This window comes from Hyperolius riggenbachi, chromosome 4, assembly GCF_040937935.1.
Source record: "Hyperolius riggenbachi isolate aHypRig1 chromosome 4, aHypRig1.pri, whole genome shotgun sequence".
In the NCBI taxonomy this organism is placed as follows: Eukaryota; Metazoa; Chordata; class Amphibia; order Anura; family Hyperoliidae; genus Hyperolius; species Hyperolius riggenbachi.
The window spans coordinates 47,508,049-47,533,124 of NC_090649.1; the positions used below are offsets into that span (position 1 = coordinate 47,508,049).

Below are 25,076 nucleotides of genomic sequence, written 5' to 3' on the forward strand. Positions count from 1 at the left end.
CTTTTTCACCTGCGTTTTCTCCTAGGTGATATTTTTACATTTGTCAATAAAATTCCTTTTAAGCCACCAGCAAGCAAAAAAATATTCAAACTAATTTTAATAGTACTTTTGCGCTTACTTCTTAGTACTTTTTCAGTTGAAAAGTGCTGGAAAGTTATTTTAAATAGAAGATGAAACATTATCTCCTAGGAGAAAACGTAGGAGAAAAGTGGAATTGCATATGGGCCAATGTGTTTTTTAGATAGACGCATAGATAGATAGACAGACCGATAAATAAATAGATAATAGACAGATAATTAATTTTTAGGTAAAAAGAGAGAAAATGATTTTTAGATAGGGGCATAAAAAGATAAATAAAATAAGAATTAGATAGACAATTATTATTTTTAGATAGATGCATATATACTGTAAATAGAATATGTACACAAAATAAGGGTTAAGTATTTTCCATCTATCTATCTATCTATCTATCTATCTATCTATCTATCTATCTATCTATCATCTGCCTGTCTATCTATCTATCTATCTATCTATCTATCCATCCATCCATCCATCCATCCATCCATCTATCTATCCAAGTATAGAGAGGGATAAAAGAATGAGAAACTCTCCTAGTTATTCTACATGTGTCCGATTTATGAGTAAACAGCCACATTTTAGACAATGGAGTAGAGTAGTAGAGTGAAGAAGGTGGTAGGAATACTGGTGCTTTATTCTGCAGGTAAAGCCGTAGAGTTCTCCATGCGATCCTCCAGCCGTGTCCCCCTCCAGCAGTCACACCTGTGCTTGTTGCAGCCGGGGGTATAACAGAGGGCCTCATGCTTTCCCCTTGCAGAGAATCACGTCTCCATTCATCCTCTGCCTCTTCTACACACACCAGCTTTGCATTTTGTAAATAGACATTTTCCTCCATTTCTCTGTGCATGTATCACTCAGGACCTCCTATTCCCCCCCCCCCCCCCTACACACACCTTCCCCAATGCCTTCCCCAGAACACGGCCCGTCCCTCCTCTCCTCCTCCTCTCCTTCCTCCTGTTTTATTTGATTATGTGAAATGGAGCACATTGGTTTGATGAGGCAGTTAATAACGTGTAGATAATTCTGCCTGTTGACCCCTATGTGGGCCAGTGAAGTGCACCTCAGTCTACTTCACACACAAAGTGCCTGATTGTTAGGCGTGTGCCTTTGTCCATTAGCCTGAAGAGCTCCAGTGCTGACTGACAGCTCCATAGACCAGCGAGAACAAGAGAAGAAACCATCCCAAAAACCTGACCCCTACTACTCTCAACAACACAGTCTAGCCTTTGTTTGCCTGTGGCCCCTTAATAAGACACCGTCCTCATGTTAACACTTGAAAGTGAGACCATATTAACTCCCAATTAACTGCTTGTCTGACTGCGAAAGTCTGCGGGCTGCAACGAAACTTGTGTCCTCGTCACTCCCCTCACATTCAGATCTACCTAGATTCTGCTCCTCGCTCCCGAAACACACGGACAACCAATATTAAAAAAATACCCCCAAGTCATAACGACATTCGTCTGCTTTGTAATAACAAATAGTGACTTAAAACACGTCCCTAATATCCTAGATCCCCTCCCCAAATCATAAACGGTCTTAAAATGAAATCTTATGCTTGTAATAAAAGCTTCTTCCAATTATTAACTTCTAAAAATTAAATACTATAAAAAAAATTCAACATGTTCTTGTAAATAATTCAGCATTGTTTTCTTAAAATAATTAAATAATAATAAATAAATCACAATTAATACCAGTAAATAAAATATTTATAGAAAAAAGTCCTTAATTTAAAAAATATATATTTCTACTTTATTTATTATTTTTTTAAATTAAATTTGATTGTATGTTTGTTTATTTACACTGAGACAATCGTTTATTTTTCATTTTTGTACAATATGTATTGCTCACAGGCTCGCCAATTGTAAATGGAAGCTTTAAAAAAAATAAAATAAAAATAAAATATCCTAGCCAGGAAGACCTTTTTTTTTTAACCAGGTAGAAGTAAAAGCAATAAGATTAGAAAAAAAGGATAAAAATGTGGAAAAGGATCCCAGAGTTCCTTATTAGGGGAAGATACAATATTTATTTCTTGTCTCCTGGGAAGAGGCTCTTCTATCTATTGTCCTCCCATCTCTCTCTCTCTGCTGATGCTTAATTTTCAAAACTTCTATATCGCCAAGGGACCTACGACATCAGCTAAAGAATTACCCAGCAAGTACAAAATCGGATCCAGGATCCTGCTGCAGAGCAGAGGGGAGATTTTATCCTACAGGTTTCCAAGGAGAGTGGGAGAGAGGAGGTTTGACTCTGTCACTGCAAGCCCGTGGCTTTTTAAATTTTGGAAAATACACGTTTGGACCTACAGGAGAAAACTTGCCTATAGGAAAAGTTGCTGTCGTTCTACTTAAAAAAAAAAAAATAGGACAACGATGTCTACTTCATTCCCCGGACTTGTCCACGACTCAGAGGTACATATATTTTTTGCTCCTTTTATTGACTTTTTTTTTTCCTTTTGCTGTCTGTCTTAATCCTAGCTAGCTAGCGTTACAGTGAATTAATATGAGCTGCTCAAAAAAAAAAACTCTTATAGAAAAAGTAGCAGAGAGATTCGTTGTGACATCTGTCGCCTAGGATGGCATTCTGCAATACAACAGTTGTTATAACGAAAATAATCCCTTATAGCGAAGCTACAGACTAAGGGGGGCATGATGCTGTAGCTGTGCAGCTCAACTGATCAACTGCAACATCAGATGTTCTGATAGATGGGCTGCGAGCTTTGGTGTGGGGTGTGGGTTTATTATTTTGGGGAGATGGAGGGATTTTTTTGTACAGATCTGGGGCTGGTGGTCGCCTTGGCAGACTCATGTTTTTAGCACCATGTGTGATGGAGATGTGCACTGATTTTTGACGCAGTTGCAGTAGTTTGCAATATAATACTCTACCTGCGAGGTTTGAGGAGCACAACTGCACAATCAAGGCTCTGCTGTCGGTGCTTTGCTATTTTAAATGACAAACCTATTTTTTTTCTCCTCTTTTTTTGTCTCCCTTCCTTCCAGATACGTCATGACGGATCAAACAGTTATCGTTTGATGCAACTTGGATGTCTTGAGTCTGTAGCCAACTCCACCGTCGCCTATTCCTCCACATCTCCACTGACTTATTCCACCACTGGCACTGAATTTGCCTCACCTTACTTCTCGGCAAACCACCAGTACACCCCTCTACATCACCAGTCCTTCCACTACGAGTTTCAGCATAGCCACCCGACTGTCACCCCTGACGCCTACTCCCTCAACTCCCTCCATCACTCACAGCAATACTACCAGCAGATCCACCATGGGGAGCCCACAGACTTCATCAACCTGCATAATGCCCGGGCACTTAAATCCTCTTGCCTTGATGACCAGAGGAGGGACTTTGGCTGTCTGGACGCATACAGGCGCCACGACCTTTCCCTCATGAGCCATGGATCCCAATATGGCATGCACCCAGACCAAAGGCTGTTGCCAGGCTCAAGCTTAGGGCTAGCTGGTGCTGGAGGAGATGATTTTCAGGTAAAGAACATGACAACACTTTGCTTGTTTTGATTTTTCTGTACACACATCTGACCCTAAAACTAAAATCTGCTGCAAGCGTCCCTTTAAACTGGGCGTGTCTGCAAGCCAGTGCAGAAATTAAACGAAAATAACAATCACAACACAAGCTGAGAAGGGTAATTTGAAAGTTCATGAAGCTGTCGGTACCAACAAAACTTTGATCTATAATTTTATTTCTATAGAAAAGTTTGGTCTATAGTTATTTATTTCAAACTGTATTTTATAATTATCTGAATGAATAACTATACATTGAGAGCCAAAGAAAAAGAGAGAATATGTGTGTATCTTACAAAAGTAATGAAAAACATGAAGCTAGACAAAAAGAAGGAGCAAAAATGCAAAACAATAATAATAATAATAATAGTTTTTATTATTAATATTATCATCATCATCATCTCCATCACTATATTTATGAAGAATCTAAGATATTCATTTATCCATGTAATGGTTTATTAAAGGGAAGAAAGAAGAAACTGGACATTTAATTTTTGCCCTCTATAGAATGAAAAAAAAAATAACAAAAACAAAAAACAGTTGACATAAAAACGCATAGTCCACTCCTCTGCTTTATTATAGTGAAATAATTATATGTATATTAATATATTCTATACAATTCTAAATGATAACCTGATCAATATATTCTGTAAAGAACATATCTATATATTCTGCTGAAGATTACAGGTGTTAGAGGAGTTACTGTTGCAAGAACTGACATTAAACGTGACTTTAGCTTGTAGCCTGGAGTACAGCATTGTGTTAGCTCGCCTCTTCCTTCTATACTTACACCCCGCGTCTGCTACTCAGTTCTCCTTTTCTGGACAAATTTTCTCCCCATTGCCAGCCAGTGAGCATGGCATCTTTCAAAAGGCGGATTAGGGGCATTTGCAAGAGGCAGCACAAAAGATAATTCCCCAGCAAAAGAGCACCGTAGTTGATCCAATTTTCGACTTAACGCCATTCAACTAGTCATTTTATGCAATGTCATCTGACCAAACAACACGTTTCACTTTACCAGAAAGACCTGGTAAAGAGAAGAAGAGAAAGAAAAAAAACAGTAACTAATCCATAAGTCGTGAAGGAAAAATCGCAGCTGTTCAAGCTTGGCATAATCATTTTTTAAGGTTAAGCTATTTTATCCCACATTTTTTTACCTGTTGGGATTAATTTGCAGAAGAATAAATAGAATAAAGACAGCAACATGAGTAAAAAAACTGAAAAAATAAAAAATAAACAACAAACATAATAAAAGTAGCTGTCAGTTTTAATTAGAACAGCAATTCATTAAAATATTAATAATAATATTTATAATAATGTTACTATTATTTACTGACATTACTTTCCAGGTTTTTTTACACCTCCAGGTAAATAAACTGATACTGCTTAAATTATTGTTTTTGTTTAATTTTTACATTTGCCCATCTGAACCCCAAAACTGAAATCTACCCGAAGAGTCTTTTTAAATGTGTCATGTTTTCGAAGTAGAGCAGAAATTAAAAGAAAATTATAATAAAACCTCACGCTGAGAGTGGTATTTTGAAAGCTCAGACAGCTCTTTGTGCAAGGGGAACTCTGATCTATAGTTTTGCATTAGTTTTATTTAATAATGTACTTTGATATTATGTAGTTATGTATGCAAGTTAAATATAAAAAAAAAAAAAAAATCAGTGGATAGGAATCAAGATAGAGAAAGATGAGTAGCATAAGGAGGAAATGAACGCTTCAAAAATAAAATGAAAGAAAAATAATCGATTATAAAATTAAGATTAATTTGACATTATTATTATTATTATTATTATTATTATTATTATTATTATTATTATTATTATTATTATTATTATTATTATTATTATTATTCAAATTGATATTTAGTTTTGAAAGATTAACTTATCTTTTCTCATTTTTTGACATTAGATTTTGGGACTTTTTTTTTGCTATTTTATTTCCTGACCAAGTTAAAATAATTAATGCAACAAATGTAAATGTTGTTTCCCTGGGTGGAATATTTAGTGAGCCCCCCAATACTTGCCCGGGTGTTTAAGTTCATGGAACAGATGCAAACAGTCTCGAAGTCGCTAGACGCATCTTTGAGCCCCCTAAAAAGATTTTCCATGGCCAACAAAGACTCCTGTCACACCTTTTCTCATCACCCTGTTAATTTATACAGGGCTCACAATTTTGCCTTCTATCGATTTCATAATCACTTTAAAGCAGAACCCAAACGTGTGTTCCATTTTCTCAGCAGATTTTACAAAGTCGCCTTTTTTAGGCTCTGGAAAGAAAGGAAAAGGCAGACACTGTTACGGGGTGACCCAACCTCGACTGCTTCTCTTACTATTCGTCAAGCTGGGGTCTTTTCTTTTACACCCCCCTCTGCCCCAACATGACCAGACCTGGCAGGCCTTCTGCATTAAAATATGGAAGATTATGGCCATTAGGAACTTGGCGAATGATCAGCTTTGCGGCTCAAATGGAAATTAAACATCTCAAAATGTTTTCAACTTTCAGTCACGTTTCATAGAGGGAAATGAATATGATGCTACGTTAGGGATAAAAAGGATATAATTATAATAGTGCCGGTTTTCATTGAACCAGTGCATAGTATGAAAAAAAAATTAAAAAAATAAAAATAGGAAAACTTAAACTCTGAATAATAATAATAATAATAAAATGAATTTTAATAAGGAATACTTTTAATAAGGAATTTTAATAAGGAATGCCATTGTTATTATTGTATGTAAGGCACCCTCCACAATTTTATATTACTCTCTACTGTGCATGATTTTAGTTTTTTCTAAATGCTGTATTATTATTATTATTATTATTATTATTATTATTATTATTATTATTATTATTATTATTATTATTATTATTTTAGCTTAATGTAATAATAAATAGTATGCTTATCATACCATGCAATTTATTATTTTTATTTTTCGTCCTTATCACTGTTTTTGCTACTAGTTTATTTATACTGTACACAAGGATATACAGACAATGAACCGATGATTATTATATTGTTGTTGCTGTTATTAATATTTGTTTTTATTTTATTTTTTATCGTGGTTGTTAATTCTTACTTTGTTTACTTTCTACTACTACTATGCAGTTTTAGGGCTCTCAGTAGGGGTATCCGTATTAGTTTAGGGTATAGTAGTACAATAGTGAATGATTATGTTTGTGCTTTAATTTATTATAATATTATTTATTATCATTCAACATCATCACTATTGCTACTAGTTCTTTTCAGAATCATTATCTTTATACAGGCATATTTGTGGACATAGGACTTATGACTATTGTAGTGTTGCTGTTATTCATTCTCATTTTTGTTTGTATTCCATGTTTAGGGATCTGTGGAGGCCCAGTGTGGATTGGTGCTAAACAGCCAAGGAGGTGTAATAAGAAGAGGTAAGAGCTAAGTATACCATGTTTATTGTGGACAGTATACATGGCGAACAAATAAATATTTGCAGTACATATTTAGGCAGCAGTGAGTGTTTGATCATTCTCTTATTATTATGTGTTTTATGAGTAATTGAGTGAGCCACGGCTGTGTTTAGGGTGCAGGTGAAAATGCCAGCCCCAACTTTGTGGTTTGTGAATCCTATAGACCTCAGTAAGGTGGAAATTCCCAGGTCTGGTAGAGTTCTGTATTCTATGGTAGAGCCAGGCCTGTGTTACATTCATTCATTCTGTGTCATGTGTGATGAGCCCTTAGTTATTGTATAATGGTTATAATACAATGGTTACCCCATGCCTCAGATGATGAGTGCCCCAGGCCTTGTGTGATGGGAGCCCCATAGCTTGCTTGAAGAGTACCTCAATGCCATGTGTGATGGGTACATCATGCCTCATATGATGGAGCAACGTGTGCCTTGTGTAATGGTTACACCAGTGCCTTGTGGGTCGGATATCCTTATGCCTTATGTGACAGATACCCCTTTGCCTTTGTGATGGGTATCTTAAAGCCTTGTGTGATTGGTACCCATGCCTTATGTGTTTGATAATACCAGGCCTTGTGTGATGGATGGCCATGCCTTGTGTGTTTGGTAATCCCATGCCTTGTGTAATTGGCACCCGTGCCTTGTGTACTTGGCAATCCCAGGCCTTGTGTAATTGGTACCCATGCCTTGTGTACTTGGCAATCCCAGGCCTTGTGTAATTGGTACGCATGTGTTTAGTAATTCCAGGCCTTGTGTGATTGGTACCCGTACCTTGTGTGTTTGGTAATCCCAGGCTTTGTGTAATTGTTATGCTTGTCTTGTGTGTTTGGTAATTCAAGAAAGTTTATTGAAGAAAATTATGTGATTGGTACCTGTGCTTTGTGTGTTTGGTAATCCCAGGATTTGTGTGATTGGTATGCATGTGTGTTTGGTAATTCCAGGCCTTGTGTGATTGGTACCCGTACCTTGTGTGTTTGGTAATTCCAGGCCTTGTGTGATTGTTATGCTTGTCTTGTGTGTTTGGTAATTCAAGAAACTTTATTTAAGAAAATTATGTGATTGGTACCTGTGCTTTGTGTGTTTGGTAATCCCAGGATTTGTGTGATTGGTACCCATGCCTTGTGTGTTTGGTAATCCCATGATTTGTGTGATTGGTACCCATGCCTTGTGTGTTTGGTAATCCCAGGCCATGTGTGATTGGTACCCATGCCTTGTGTGTTTGGTAATCCCAGGCCATGTGTGATTGGTACCCATGCCTTGTGTGTTTGGTAATCCCAGGATTTGTGTGATTGGTACCCGTGCCTTGTGTGTTTGGTAATCCCATGATTTGTGTGATTGGTACCCATGCCTTGTGTGTTTGGTAATCCCAGGCCATGTGTGATTGGTACCCATGCCTTGTGTGTTTGGTAATCCCAGGATTTGTGTGATTGGTACCCGTGCCTTGTGTGTTTGGTAATCTGAGGATTTGTGTGATTGGTACCCATGCCTTGTGTGTTTGGTAATCCCAGGCCATGTGTGATTGGTACCCGTGCCTTGTGTGTTTGGTAATCCCAGGCCTTGTGTGATTGGTACCCGTGCCTTGTGTGTTTGGTAATCCCAGGATTTGTGTGATTGGTACCCGTGCCTTGTGTGTTTGGTAATCCCAGAATTTGTGTGATTGGTACCCGTGCCTTGTGTGTTTGGTAATCCCAGGATTTGTGTGATTGGTACCCGTGCCTTGTGTGTTTGGTATCCCAGGATTTGTGTGATTGGCACCCGTGCCTTGTGTGTTTGGTAATCCCAGGATTTTTGTGACTGGTACCCGTGCCTTGTGTGTTTGGTAATCCCAGGCCATGTGTGATTGGTACCCGTGCCTTGTGTGTTTGGTAATCCCAGGATTTGTGTGATTGGTACCCATGCCTTGTGTATTTGGTAATCCCAGGCCATGTGTGATTGGTACCCGTGCCTTGTGTGTTTGGTAATCCCATGATTTGTGTGATTGGTACCCATGCCTTGTGTATTTGGTAATCCCAGGCCATGTGTGATTGGTACCCGTGCCTTGTGTGTTTGGTAATCCTAGGCCGAGGCCATGTGTGATTAGTACCCGTGCCTTGTGTGTTTGGTAATCCTAGGCCGAGGCCATGTGTGATTGGTACCCGTGCCTTGTGTGTTTGGTAATTCCAGGCCTTGTGTGATTGGCACCCGTGCCTTGTGTGTTTGGTAATCCCAGGACTTGTGTGATGGGTACCCGTGCTTTGTGTGATGGATACCCCCATGCCTTGTGTGATGGATACTCACGTGTCTTGTGTGATGGATACCCCGTGTCTTGTGTGATGGATACCCCCGTGTCTCATGTGATGGATACCCTTGTTTCTCGTGTGATGGATACCCCCGTGCCTTGTGTGATGGATACCCCTGTGTCTTGTGTGATGGATACCCCTGTGTCTTGTGTGATGGATACCCCGTGTCTTGTGTGATGGATACCCCCATGTCTTGTGTGATGGACAACCCCGTGTCTTGTGTGATGGATACCCCCGTGTCTTGTGTGATGGATAACCCCATGTCTTGTGTGATGGATACCTTCGTGCCTTGTGTGATGGATAACCCATGTCTTGTGTGATGGATACCCCCGTGCCTTGTGTGATGGATAACCCATGTCTTGTGTGATGGATACCCTCGTGTCTTGTGTGATGGTGATGGAAACCCTGTGTCTTGTGTGATGGATACCCCGTGTCTTGAGTGATGGATACCCCCGTGTCTTGTGTGATGGAAACCCCGTGTCTTGTGTGATGGATAACCCATGTCTTGTGTGATGGATACCTCCGTGTCTTGTGTGATGGAAACCCCGTGTCTTGCGTAATGGATACCCCGTGCCTTGTGTGATGGATTCCCCCCTGGCTTGTGTGATGGATAACCCCGTGTCTTGTGTGATGGATAACCCCCTGTCTTGTGTGATGGATAACCCCGTGTCTTGTGTGATGGATACACCCGTGCCTGGTGTGATGGATAACCCATGTCTTGTGTGATGGATACCCCCGTGCCTTGTGTGGTGGATAACCCATGTCTTGTGTGATGGATACCCCCGTGCCTGGTGTGATGGATAACCCATGTCTTGTGTGATGGATACCCTCGTGTCTTGTGTGATGGTTATGGAAACCCTGTGTCTTGTGTGATGGATACCCCGTGTCTTGAGTGATGGATACCCCCATGTCTTGTGTGATGGAAACCCCGTGTCTTGTGTGATGGATAACCCATGTCTTGTGTTATGGATACCTTTGTGTCTTGTGTGATGGAAACCCCGTGTCTTGTGTGATGGATACCCCGTGTCTTGAGTGATGGATACCCCCGTGTCTTGTGTGATGGAAACCCCATGTCTTGTGTGATGGATAACCCATGTCTTGTGTGATGGATACCTCCATGTCTTGTGTGATGGAAACCCCATGTCTTGTGTGATAGATACCCCGTGCCTTGTGTGAAGGATACCCCCAGGTCTTGTGTGATGGATACCCCGTGCCTTGTGTGATGGATACCCCCGGGTCTTGTGTGATGGATACCCCTGTACCTTGTGTGATGGATACCCCCATGTCTTGTGTAATGGATACCCCCATGTCTTGTGTGATGGATACCCCCGTGTCTTGTGTGATGGATAACCCCGTGCCTTGTGTGATGGATACCCCCGTGCCTTGTGTGATGGATAACCCATGTCTTGTGTGATGGATACACCCATGTCTTGTGTGATGGATAACCCCGTGTCTTGTGTGATGGATACACCCATGTCTTGTGTGATGGATAACCCTGTGTCTTGTGTGATGGATGCCCCCGTGCCTTGTGTAATGGATACCCCCATGCCTTGTGTGATGGATAACCCCATGCCTTGTGTGATGGATACCCCCGTGTTTTGTGTGATGGATACCCCCGTGTCTTGTGTGATGGATACCCCCGTGTCTTGTGTGACGGATACCCCCGACTTAAGTGATGGATACCCTGTGCCTTGTATGAATTATTCCCCTGTGCCCCGTATGTTGGGTACCCCAGCATGTTTTGTTGGACACCCCCATGCCTTGTGTAACTGCTACCCCAAGGCCTGTGCATTAGGTACCCCAACCTGCTTTGTGCAGTGGTGCCCCTTCGCCTTGCAGCCTTCAGAGCTCTTCGTCTGTTTCTTATGACACAGCTGCCAGCAATAGAAGGGTTAAGATTATCACCTGCCAGGCTCAGACTCCCGCAAGCTACGCTTTACTCTCCCCGAATGCAAATATCCATCTTTCTCACCGCCGCTATCATCATCACACCCACACCTATGTTCCAGTCAGTGCCATGCCTGTGACTGACAACTCACAGACACAGTCTAGACCGCAGGCAAGACAGCTATACCAGCTACACCCAATCCACCAGCATAGACTGCATGCATACATGGGAGACGGACAGAGGGAGGCAGACAGAGGGAGAGACAGAAAGAAAGACAGAGATGGATAGTACTCTTCAACATGGTTTAATACTCAAGACTTGTGTCAATTAAAATCAGGGATGTCATATTTACTTTTTACTGTTACTATCCACTGTTTTTTTTTTTATCTATGAGTATTTTGCGCACTCACTCGCACATTTTAAGGGAGTTTTTCCAGCGCATTCATGGAAATTAATCATGATGATGATTGTCGTTATTTTTTAAACCCTAACTAGACAGCTGCATTGTTGTCTGCTCTTCTCCTTGCATATTGTTCTGACAAATGTCAACGGCCCAGGCTTAGGGGAGGCAGAGCCCAGCCGAGGGGTGCAGAGTCTGGCCCGAGTGCAGTGTAGGGCGGTAATTATTATTACGCAGCTGTATCCCCTCCAGTAGTCTCTGCGCGGTGAGGCCGTTCTGGCCGTTTTTTACTGTAGCTTCCAGGCCGAGTCAGACAGCTGGTGATACTGGTAATCTGCTGAGCAGTCCAAGCTATCTGTGCGTGTGACAGCGCTGGTGCTGAAAGGACAGCAACGCTCCGCTCCAAGCCTCCACCTAGTTCACAAAATAAAAGAAGTCATAATCCTCGTAATCCTTTTGTTTCCAGGACAAAGGAAACGAGCAACAAATAATTGTTTCTGCACACTTTATTAGACTTGTATAAAAGTTAATACAGCATAATTAAACACAACGGCAAATAAATTAATTAAAAAGCAAAAACTATAACAAAGAAATAAGTCAATAAATAAAAATGCTAAGAAAAAAATACAGTCAATCTCTCTAAATATTCAACTAAGTATGCGTGTGTGTGAGTGTATAAATATATATATATATATATATATATATATATATATATATATATATATATATAGTTATACATGTATACAAATCAAGTATATATATTCTTATACATGTATATACATGTATATACATATACAAAAAATAAAAAATGATATATATATATATATATATATATATATATATATATATATATATATATATATACATATATATATATATATATATATAATTTTTATTTTTTTGTGTTTATGTAGTGCCAACATCTTCCACGACGCTGTACAGAGTATATATATATATATATATATCTATATATATATATATATCTATATATATATATATACTGTATATATATATATATATACATATATTATATATAGTTATAATGTATAAAAATGAAACATATATATATATATATATATATATATATATATATACATAAATATATAAATATACTGTATACATAGCTGGTTTTATATACGTAATTCTAGTTACATGCTACGGAGGCATTGTGTGGGTATATGGCTTGTGTCGGCCATGCCTGTGCGCATATTCTTGACTTTCGTTGGTGAAATTCTTTAATTTTAACCTTTAGTCTGCCAGTGTTAAGTGCTGGAAGTAGAGAGGATTAGAAGTGACTTCTTTTGTACACCTCTAAGAGCCAAAGGGCAGCGCCATTATTCAAAGACGGAAATAGAGTTAAAGCACGGCTGAGCAGCCCCCGAAAAGATTAGAAATACGCCGTACACTTTCGATCTGTTGACGCCCTCGATCAAGACGGGCGCAGCTCTATTCTGATAGCCGGCTTTCCGATGCTCCATTGACCTTTTTGCTTTGGAGTTGTAAGGAGCGGTGATAGGCGTCGTTGTTTGCGTCTAGAATCGAGAGTATCATTAAAGGCCCCATCCAGTCTGCCCAGGCACCCCTTTGCCCACCATCACAAGGCCTAGATTTAATATTTGCAGCCGAATTGACGCAAAGATCCCCCTGCTATCACTTCCAGTTAATGGTGTGCTGAATTTAGCCTGGAGCTCCTCTACTCTCCCCATCACAACCAATAATCTTTACTCTGGCTGCTTCTTGTGTATCGATGCCTTCTTCAGCCCGGGGCAAATACTTTGATATGCTAATATTTCCGAGTAACAAACTCTGCTGAGATCATATTAACGGCGCTCATACAGAGTGGAGCCTCTGCCTTGGTTGAATATTCAGATATCCGATTTCAAAAGAAATTACTTGAAGTAACTAGCCTGCTATTTACAGGGGAGCCGTCAGTGGTTTTAATCATTAATATTTTTTTTTTTTTTTACTTTTTTCTCTTTTTTTTTACTTTTTTTTTTTACTTTTTTTCTAGATTTGATGCTTAGTTAAAAAGAGCAGTGTGTTTTTTTTTTCTGGGTAATTCTTTGATACAAAGCAAAATGCTCAGCTGCTTATTTTAATGCAAGATTTTAGTATGGCTTTGTGGACACATGTGGACACGAAAGCAAATAATAATAACAATACAAAAACAAAACAATAAAAAGAGTGACTCTTTGGCCTACATCGTTTTATCAAGTCTAGATGGCGGACTCCAAAAAAACTTGTGTTCCTCTTTGTGATCATTCAGTCTGGATGCCCCAGGCAAATTTCAAAAAGCTTAAATACTACTATCGCCTCTAGGCCATGACGAGAGGACAAGACTACCGGCAACACTGATTTTTTTTTTCCTCCCTCCGATTGCCCTTGGCAACATAAAATACAAACCACTTTGAATCAAAACATTTTTGGGGAATTAATATGATCTGAACTCCTTTCGTTTTAAAAGATCTTGAGATTGTCAAATCGCTTAGAGGTGACTGACATACGAATGGCGAGGCGTTTTATTTCTACATAGGAATGTCAGATCTTATTTGATTAAAACTCTTTGCTACCCCGGCAATGCTAGACAAATGTCTCTTACCCAACAGAGGCCAAGCATCAGCATGCAATGGCTGGGGCGATGTAATAAAGCTATTCTGGCTCTGGTGGGCTCAATATCATCCATTGCCCTCGCCAAATGATTGGTTCAGCTGTTGCAGGCATAGCTAAAGGCCATGAGACCAATGTAGACAGTTACCACTGGTTGCCACCCATTTCAGAAAGTAAAAACATTGACTTTTTTGTTTCTTTGAAGCTGAATGATCATCACTCTTGCTCTACAACGAATCAGCGATGAGTTGGATCATCACTTTGGTCAATCTTGGTGGAGACCTTATTCTTACTTACAGTATTCACTCTGTTTACATATCACTTTGCAGAGGTCCTTCAACCTTTCACATTTGTCTCTTAAAAGTGCTTTGCATGCAATGCCACTGCTAGGACCATATTTGAGAAGATGCCAATTAACCTACCAACGTGTTTTTAGGTTGTGGGGTGATATTGGAGTACCAACTTAAAAGGAAACCTGAGATCACATATATAAGTGTATTTATACTTACCAGGGGCTTCCTCCAGCCCCATGAGGTCCGTGGACTGGCCTCTCTCACCATCTTCTCCGGCCCCTCCGTTCACTACGTATTCTCATTGGTAATCCGTCTGGATGAACCTCCCTCCCCACAATTGCACCCAGGAACGGGATTGCGGTGGGGGCATGTGCGCAGTCAGGCCACGCAGGCACAAAGGCCCATGGCAACTGACCGGATTACCGAGGAAGACATCTAGTGAACGGATGGGCCGGAGGAAATGGTGAGGGAGGCCATGGACCTCATGGGCAGGGACGGATCAAGACCAAGTTGCGCCTGGGGCAAGGTCAGGTTTTGGCGCCTAAAGGTCAGGTTTTGGCGCCTAAACTGCCATTTATTTTGCCGCCTTTTTAAGAATTCAACAAACTGCGCCTGGGGCAAGATACCCGCTTGCCCCCCCTAGATCCGTCCCTGCTCATGGGGCTGTAGGAAGCCCCGGGTAAGTATAAATAAGGCACAGTGTACCATCTCAGGTACACTTTAAAAAAGAACATACAAACTCCACATGGATTATGCCCTTGAAAGAGAATAAATCCAGGACACCAGGGTGGCAAGTTAATGGTCCACGATCTTAGCCACTTTGTCGCCATGCTGCTTGTTTTCCTCTGGATATAAACACACTGTCCAGATCTCAGAAATCTGAGGGCTGAAATGGTCAATTATGATCTCTTTGGCCCACCGCCTGTTTGTATAGACATCCTTCGTGTTCTGCGCTGCTTCTGTGTTTGGGGAAACTTGTTCTGCTTTTAGGTGAAATTTTTACCTGATTTCTTCTGCTTATCCTCCCCTTCCCATAGTTCAGCTCATGTCACTCACCTGAGAATATAAAAGAATAGGGAGGAAACAAGAGTTGGGGTAGTATACAATATGTATACCTAGTGACAGTGTGTTTTAGGTTATATTTACTAAGGAGCACAAGTGGGCCAGAGGTTGAGGGCGAGTGGCCTATATTAGAGCGCATGCTTGTTGGAAAAGGTGAGATTCGAGGGAACGATTCATAGTGGACTGTGAGGCTGGTTTTTCACTTGTGCGGTGCAATTCTACCGCGACGTGCGAGCCCACCACAGGAAAACCGCACTGCACCAAAGCCCCGTACCCTGCAGCAGACAGCGCCAACATGGTAATGTGCAAGGACCCGCCCCCGCTCATTGACATACTCCCTGCTGGACAGGAAATAAGTCACTGGGATTCCTGTCGATCCCCGCATGCTTGCCGCATTGCATGGCCCTTGCCATTCACACTCACTGCGTCACCATAGACTTGCATTACTGCATAATCCGTGCGGTAGGTACAGATCATGCAGTAATCTATTGTTGACTTTGCGTTGGGATTGTGTTAAGTATGAAATTTGCAACTTTATCATAAAGGGGCCTGAACATAATTTGTTGCCAGTAACCACTATTTTTTTCTATCCAGGTTGCTTGCAGACATTAAATGACCATCATCTGAAATGATCATTTGTGATGGATTCGGGTGACAGTTTAGCAACCATCATTTACAGACATGGGGCTCGATTCAGTAAATGGTGCTAACCCAGTTAGCACGCCTAAACACTTTGGGCGTGTTAACTAGGGGGCTAATTAGGTTAGCACCGTTTTCCAAATCAGTCCACGCGCAAAGTCCGGTGCACGCAAAACGTCGCATCGCGATGGCCCTATAACATCGCATTGGATGCGACTTTAACGTTGGATGCATGCGACTTTAACGTCGCATGGGTGCAACGTTACGGTCACATCCAATGCGACGTTATAGGGCCATCAGGTGCAACATTTTTGGTGCACCGCGATGCAACGTTTCACGCGCACCGGACTTAGCACGCAAAAAGTTTTGCGCGCGGGAGTTTGCGCGCGATGCGTTTCACACGCGTTTTAATGCGCGAACAGCTGGTTTAGGCGTGAAGAGGCGTGCTAAGTAGGCGTGCTAACACTTAGCACCGTTTACTGAATCAAGCCCATGTTGTCCAGCTCTCAGCAAAACATCCTCTTCTGCTGTATGGATAGATGAGTGGGGAGGACAAACAGGAGATATAGGAACTAGCATAGCAGGTGGATGAGAATGATCCATTGCAGCAGATTATTAAAGGAGGTGGAGCTAAACTCTTGCACAGGACAGAAGAAAAACATAGAGAAATGCGCCCTGTGTGTATTTAGAGAGTTCAGCCTGTCTAATCCCCCCTCATCTGTGAATAATCACAAGTTGGAGTTTGATCTCTCAGCTGTGTCAGGTCAGGAATCTCCTCTGCTACGGCAGAGCAGCTTATTGGGAAACACAGGATGTTAACAATATGTCTGCTTCCATGAAAGCAGGAAGTAGACATGCTGCAGATTCATTGCAGGATTTGTATCAGCTGTAAAAAAAGAAATGTTTTTCTTTTAAGGGTATTATGCTGTTGCTTATCTTTTAGAGTAGAAAGGAGGTTCTTCTGAGCTCAGGTCCGTTTTAAAGGCCAGGACAATGACTGGCTGACGTCTGTACTTATGTTACATTTTCACCCCGTATGCTCACAAAGGATTATCTTGGGTGGTGGATATCTAGTCTGTAGGCAGGGCAACACAAAAGGGGGGGGGGGGGTTTATTTAAAGGAGAACTGTAGTGAGCGGTATATGGAGGCAGCCATATTTTTTTCCTTTTAAGCATTACCAGTTGCCTGGCAGCCCTGCTGATCTATTTGGCTGAAGTGTCTGAATAACACCAGAAACAAGCATGCAGCTTATCTTGTCAGATCTGTCAAAATTGTTAGAGACACCTGCTCTGCTGCATGCTTGTTCAGGGTCTATGGCTGAAAGTATTAGAGGCAGAGGATCAGCAGGATAGCCAGGCAACTGGTATTGCTTAAATGGAAACAAATATGGCAGCCTCCATACACCTCTCACTACAGTTTTCCTTTAAAAACAAAACAAAAAAAAACAGTGCAAGAAAAACGTACAAACCAGATGCAGAACTAGTGCAAATGTGGAGTAGTTAGCAGTCAGAATGCTTTCTCTAGGGGCCTGCATCACTTTTTCACTTGTGTAGCTCCAATGTCACTTCCGCTGTGTCTACATGTAATAAGGGAGAGGGACGTGGAGACTGATATCTATTTCCTTTTAACCAATGCACAGTGCCTGGCTGTCCTGCTAATCCTCGGCCTCTAATACTTTTAGTCATAGTCCCAGAACAAGCAGCATGCAGATCAGCTATTTCTGACTGAAGTCTGACAAGATTAGCTGCATGCTTGTTTCAGGTGGGTGATTCAGACCTAGTTCACAGTGCCCAGTTGGGTTGCAGAATAATTCTGCATGTCTACTCACTGCCCATACAATGCTATGGGCCTGTTCACAGTACAGCGTTGTAACTAATCGCCTTATTCTAACTCGCTGCATGCAGGCTCTGAATGAAAGTCTATGTCCAGTCTCCACTGCCGTTCACACTCATTATAACGCATACATTATTATTATTTAGCATTTATATACAGTGCCGTTTCCAGACTATTTGCTGCCGGAGGCAAACTTGTGAGGATGATGACCCCCCCCCCCCCCCCACCCCAATTGGAATGATCGCACAGCAGTGCCCTCAGTATTGGTTAGCCAGGTACAGTTGCCCCCAGTATAGGTTGGCCAGGCACTCTCTTCACTTCCTGTTTCTGCCTGGTGCTTCCCCCAGACTTCTGCCATCTGAGGAAGCCCCCTCACTTGGCATCATGGACGGACCGGGCCTGTTCATATATCGCCAACATCTCTCGCAGCGCTGTACAGAGTATATTTTCTTGTCACTAACTCTCCCTCAGAGGGGCTCACAATCTAATCCCTACCATAGTCCTATGTCTCTATCGTGTAGTGTTATGAAACTGGCCACTGTGAATCCAGCCACAGACAATACTGCAGCCAGAGATATCGGCTGGACGGCCAGCTAACTGGTTTGAAGCAGGTTGTTCTGACACACGGCACTAAACGCCGAAACTAGGTGCCCCATAGCAGCAATGCAATGGTGCGCGGAGTGCGTAAGGGTGATTCAGGGCTCTGGCGGTTGCAGGACCCCAAATTACATCCCCATCCGACAACTCGGAGGGGGAATAGTATTTAAAGGGAACCTAAACTGAGAAGGATATGGATTTTTCCTTTTATAATAATACCAGTTGCCTGAATCTCCTGCTGATCCTGTGTCTCTAATACCTTTTAGCCACAGCCCCTGAACAAGCATGCAGATCAGGTGCTCTGACTGAAGTCAGACTGGATTAGCTGCATGCTTGTTTCAGGTGTGTGATTCAGCCACTACTGCAGCCAAAGAGATCAGCAGGACTGCCAGGCAACTGGTATTGTTTAAAAGGAAACATCCATATCCCTCTCAGTTTAGGTTCCCTTTAAGGAGAACTGGGGGTTGAAAGTCTACAGTCCTCAAGTGGTTAATTATGATTCCAATCTAATTTTAATGTGGTTACTGTCAAGTCAAGGAAGATGCTAAGAATTTCATGCAGATGGTACGCAGATTGGGAATGGGCCAATTGACATCGACAGGAAAAGTATTTTATTGGCCCAGTTCCAAGCGGCATAGAATTTACAATAAACTTGCGACCATTTGCAATGGCTACATGGACCGGTTTGTTTAGTAGACATACACACATCCAATTTTGATTGGCCAATTACAGGCCAAGTTTACCACCTCCATGTAGTATGAAAGCCAACTTATTTTGAATACTATGAACAGATTGGGTAGGTATGCTCTCGTACTACCATAGGGGAAAGGTCCATAAGATCCCCCTGCACCATGGAAGCACCAGGTTTTGTATGTATATCTATGTTTTTTATCCTCTAAACCTAGGTGCATCTTATAGTCCCGAGCGTCATATATATTCTTAATGGTATATAGCCCTGACATCTTCTGCAGCACTTTACAGAGTACATAGTCATGTCACTGACTGTCCTCAGAGGAGCTCACAATCTAATCCTACCATAGCCATAGTCTGATGCCCTATCATATCATTATTATGTATGTACTAGCTGGACGCCCGGCGTTGCCCGGGTATGTATTTGGCTAGTGTTGGCTCTGCCCACTTTTCCTAACCCTAACACACAATTACTTAATGACCAAGTATGTGAGCTTTGCGGTCTTTGGCATCAATAATTTGCAATTAAATAAAATTAATCTGATTGGATGTGGCTCCACCCCTTTTCTGAATTTGAACCCCAATCACCCAATGGCCAACTGTACCAGGTACAGGTGATTATCAGTGCAAGAATGGAAGCAATTAAATATTCCCCTTAAAAATCAATAGGTGGATTTTGATTGGCTTTTATAGGCTCCACCCACTTTTCTGAATATTAATTACAGTCACCCAGTGACCAACTGTGCAAAGTTTGAGAACCCTACCATTAACAGTGTAAGAATGGCTGCAGTTTACATTTGCACAATGAAATTTGTATTTTTCTCCACCCACTTATTTCCTAACATTGTTCAGGTATGTATTTGGCTGGTGTTGGCTCCGCCTACTATTTCTAACCCTAACACACAATTACTCAATAACCAAGTTTGTGAGCTTTGCGGTCTTTGGCATCAATAATTTGCATTGAGATTAAACAAATCTGATTGGCTGTTTGTGGCTCCACCCCTTTGTCTGAATTTGAACCCCAGACACCCAATAACCAACTGTACCAGGTTTAAGGCTTGTGCCATTAACAGTGCAAGAATGGTAGCAATTACATATTCCCCTTGAAAATCAATAGGTGAATTTTGATTGGCTTTTGTAGGCTCCACCCACTTCTCTGAATATTAATACCAATTTTGCAAAGTTTGAGAACCCTTACTATTAAAAGTGTAAGAATTGCTGCAGTTTACATTTTCTCAGTGAAATTTGCATTTGTCTCCGCCTACTGATGACCCGGCATTGCCCGATTATATATTTGGCTGGTGTTGGCTGCGCCCACTTTTCCTAACCCTAACACACAATTAATCAATTACTCAATGACCAAGTTTGTGAGCTTTGCGGTCTTTGGCATCAATAACCTGCATTAAAATGAAACAAATCATATTGGCTGTGTGTATCTCCACCCTGTTTTATGAATGTAAACCCTAGTCACGCAATGATCAACTGTACCAGATTTGAGGCTTGTGCCATTAACAGTGCAAGAATGGCAGCAATGAAATATTCCCCTGAAAAATCAATAGGTAATTTTTGATTGCCTTTTGTAGGCTCCACCCACTTTTCTGAATATTAACCCCAGTCACCCAGTAACCAACTGTGCAAAGTTTGAGAACCCTGCCATTAACAGTGTAAAAGCAAGAAGTTTTGAATCAGGATGATACCATTTATTGGCTAACTTAGAGATGGATAAACAGTGAGCTTTCGACTTATAAAAAGCCTTCGTCGGACTGGTTCCTGACCAGAACTGAAAAACACAGCTTATATACACTGACATACAGAGGAGAAACATTCTTTAGCAAACATAAATGTAATTAGATGCCTTAACTGTTACTGAGGAGGCTTTCCCAGGCATCCTATCTAAACTGATAAGATCAATAGAATCCTCAACATGGATTTGGCTGGTGTTGGCTGTGCCCACTTTCCTTACCCTAACACACAATTAATTAATTACTCATTTACCAAGTTTGTGAGCTTTGCGGTGTTTGGCATCAATAATTTGCATTGGAATGAAACAAATCTAATTGGCTGTTTGTGGCTCCACCCCCTTTCTGAAATTAAACCCTAGTCACCCAATGATCAACTGTACCAGGTTTGAGGATTGTGCCATTAACAGTGCAAGAATGGCAGCAATGTAAATATTCCCCTTGAAAATCAATAGGTTAATTTTGATTGGCTTTTATAGACTGTACCCACTTTTCTGAATATTAATTCCAGTCACCCAGTAACCAGCTGTGCAAATTTTGAGAACCCTACCATTAACAGTGTAAGAATGGCTGCTGTTTACATTTTCCAGTGAAATTTGTATTTGTCTCCGCCCACTTATGTTCGGCGTGGCCCGCTTATGTATTTGGCTGGTGTTGGCTGTGCCCACTTTCCTTACCCTAACACACAATTAATCAAATACCAAGTTTGTGATCTTTGCGGTCTTTGGCATCAATAATTTGCATTGAAATGAAACAAATCTAATTGACTATTTGTGGCTCCACCTTCTTTCTGAAATTGAACCCTAGTCACCCAATTATCAACTGTACCAGGTTTGAGGCTTGTGCCATTAACAGTGCAAGAATGGCAGCAATGTAAATATTCCCCTTGAAAATCAATAGGTGAATTCTGATTGGCTTTTGTAGCCTCCACCCACTTTCCTGAATATTAATCCCAGTCACCCAGTAACCAACTGTGCAAAGTTTCAGAACCCTACCATTAACAGTGTAAGAATGGCTGCTGTTTACATTTTCCAGTGAAATTTGTATTTGTCTCCGCCCACTTTTTGGTTATGGGAATAAAAAGTATCCTATACCTTATTCCAGGTAATGTACTATGTGTGTGCCAAATTTCATTCAAATCCGTTCAGCCATTTTTGCGTGATCGAGTAACAAACATCCAAACATCCAAACTTTCCCATTTATTATATTAATAGGATATAGCGCTGACGTCTTCTACAGCACTTTATAGAGTACATAGTCATGTCACTGACTGTCCTCAGAGGAGCTAACACTCTAATCCTATTCCCTACCATAGTCATAGTCTAATGTCCTACCATATTATTATTATGTATTTACTGTATATAGCACTGACATCTTCTGCAGCACATTACAGAGTACATAGTCATGTCTCTGACTGTCCTCAGAGGAGCTCACAATCTAATCCTACCATAGTCATAGTCTAATGTCCTACCATATTATTATTATTATATATTTATAGAATACTGGCATCTTCTGCAGCACTTTGCAGAGTACATAGTCATGTGATTGGCTGTCCTCAGAGGAGTTCACAATCTAATACTACCATAGTTGCTGGATAGTGTACTGGTTAGGGTTTGCTGAATAGGAAGGCCTGAGATGTGAATTCTAGTCTCTGACATGGAAATCTCAGATCTTCCTATTCAGTAGCCAGCACCTATCCAGTAAGGAGTCCTTTGGCCTACTGAGCGTGTCCGTCTCCTTAGTGGCTGCAGCTCTCAAGTACTTTGAGTCCAACAGAAGAACTGCGCAATACAAATGCTAAATGTATTATTCATATCCATAGCCTAATTTCCTACCAAATTATTATTATGTATTTTTATAGTGTGCAGCCCTGACATCTTCTGCAGCACTTTACAGAGCACCTAGTCCTGTTACTGACTGTCCTAAGAGGAGCTCACAATCTAATCCCACCATAGTCATAGTCTAAGGTCCTATCATATTATTATTATTATATATTTATATAGCGCTGACATCTTCTGCAGCACTTTACAGAGTACATAGTCATGTCACTACTGTAATCAGAGGAGCTCACAATATAATCCTGCCATAGTAATAGTCTAATGTCCTACCATATTATTATTATTATTATGTATTTATATAGCACTGACATGCATCACTTTACAGAGTACATCATCATGTCACTGACTGTCCTCAGAGGAGCTCACAATCTAATCCTACCATAGTCATAGTCTAATGTCCTACCATATTATTATTATGTATTTATATAGCACTGACATCTTCTGCAGCACATTACAGAGTACATAGTCATGTCACTGACTGTCCTCAGAGGAGCTCACTATCTTATACCTGCCATAGTCATAGTCTTATATCCTAACATATTATTGTTAGAGTAGGATGTGAAAGTTTGGGCAAGTTGTGATTTTCCTGTATAAATTGTTGGTTGTTACAATAAAAAAAAGTCAGTTAAATATATCATATAGGAGACACACACAGTGATATTTGAGACGTGAAATGAAGTTTATTGGATTTACAGAAAGTGCGCAATAATTGTTTAAATAAAATTAGGCAGGTGCATAAATTTGTCATTTTATTGATTCCAACACCTTTATAACTAATTATTGAAACGCAAATTGGCTTGGTAAGCTCAGTGACCCCTGACCTACATACACAGGTGAATCCAATTATAAGAAAGAGTATTTAAGGGGATCAATTGTAAGTTTCTCTCATCTTTTAAATTTCTCTGAAGAGTAGCAACATGGGGGTCTCAAGACCATAACTGCTTGGTAAGCTGTTATTTCCCACAATCAGGCCCAGTCCGCCCATAATGCCAAGTGAGGCGACTTCCTCAGGTGGCAGAAGTCTGGGGACAGCACCAGGCAGAAACAGGAAGTGAAGAGAGTGCCTGGCCAACCTATACTGGGGGCAACTGTACCTGGCTAACCTATACTGGGGGCAACTATACCTGGCTAACCTATACTGGGGGCAACTGTACCTGGCTAACCTATACTGGGGGCAACTGTACCTGGCTAACCTATACTGCGGGCAACTATACCTGGCTAACATATACTGGGGCAACTGTACCTGGCTAACCTATACTGGGGGCAACTATACCTGGCTAACCTATACTGGGGGCAACTATACCTGGCTAACCTATACTGGGGGGCAACTGTACCTGGCTAACCTATACTGTGGGCAACTGTACCTGGCTAACCTATACTGGGGCAACTGTACCTGGCTAACCTATACTGGGGCAACTATACCTGGCTAATCTATACTGGGGGGCAACTGTACCTGGCTAACCTATACTGGGGCAACTGTACCTGGCTAACCTATACTGAGGGCAACTATACCTGGCTAACCTATACTGAGGGCAACTATACCTGGCTAACCTATACTGAGGGCAACTATACCTGGCCAACCTATACTGGGGGGCAACTGTACCTGGCTAACCTATACTGGGGCAACTGTACCTGGCTAACCTATACTGGGGCAACTATACCTGGCTAACCTATACTGGGGGGCAACTGTACCTGGCTAACCTATACTGGGGGCAACTGTACCTGGCTAACCTATACTGGGGGCAACTGTACCTGGCTAACCTATACTGCGGGCAACCATACCTGGCTAACCTATACTGGGGCAACTGTACCTGGCTAACCTATACTGGGGGCAACTATACCTGGCTAACCTATACTGGGGGCAACTATACCTGGCTAACCTATACTGGGGGGCAACTGTACCTGGCTAACCTATACTGTGGGCAACTGTACCTGGCTAACCTATACTGGGGCAACTGTACCTGGCTAACTTATACTGGGGCAACTATACCTGGCTAACCTATACTGGGGGGCAACTGTACCTGGCTAACATATACTGGGGCAACTGTACCTGGCTAACCTATACTGAGGGCAACTATACCTGGCTAACCTATACTGAGGGCAACTATACCTGGCCAACCTATACTGGGGGGCAACTGTACCTGGCTAACCTA

At 41.4% G+C, this 25,076-nt stretch overlaps 1 protein-coding gene across 2 annotated transcripts in view; it reads left to right on the forward strand.

Moving 5' to 3' along the window:
- The first annotated feature begins 2,282 nt into the window (after positions 1-2,282).
- TFAP2D (transcription factor AP-2 delta) overlaps positions 2,283-25,076 on the forward strand; it is a 54,725-nt gene continuing 31,931 nt past the window's right edge. Inside the window, exons 1-3 of one of the 2 annotated variants that reach the window (XM_068278990.1) lie at positions 2,283-2,486; positions 3,075-3,572; positions 6,962-7,022. In XM_068278990.1, the coding sequence (XP_068135091.1) occupies positions 2,448-2,486; positions 3,075-3,572; positions 6,962-7,022 (598 nt within the window). In that variant the 5' untranslated portion in view covers positions 2,283-2,447. Of the gene's footprint in view, positions 2,487-2,736; positions 2,805-3,074; positions 3,573-6,961; positions 7,023-25,076 lie in introns of those variants that run through there. The other variant, XM_068278991.1, reaches the window with a different exon arrangement.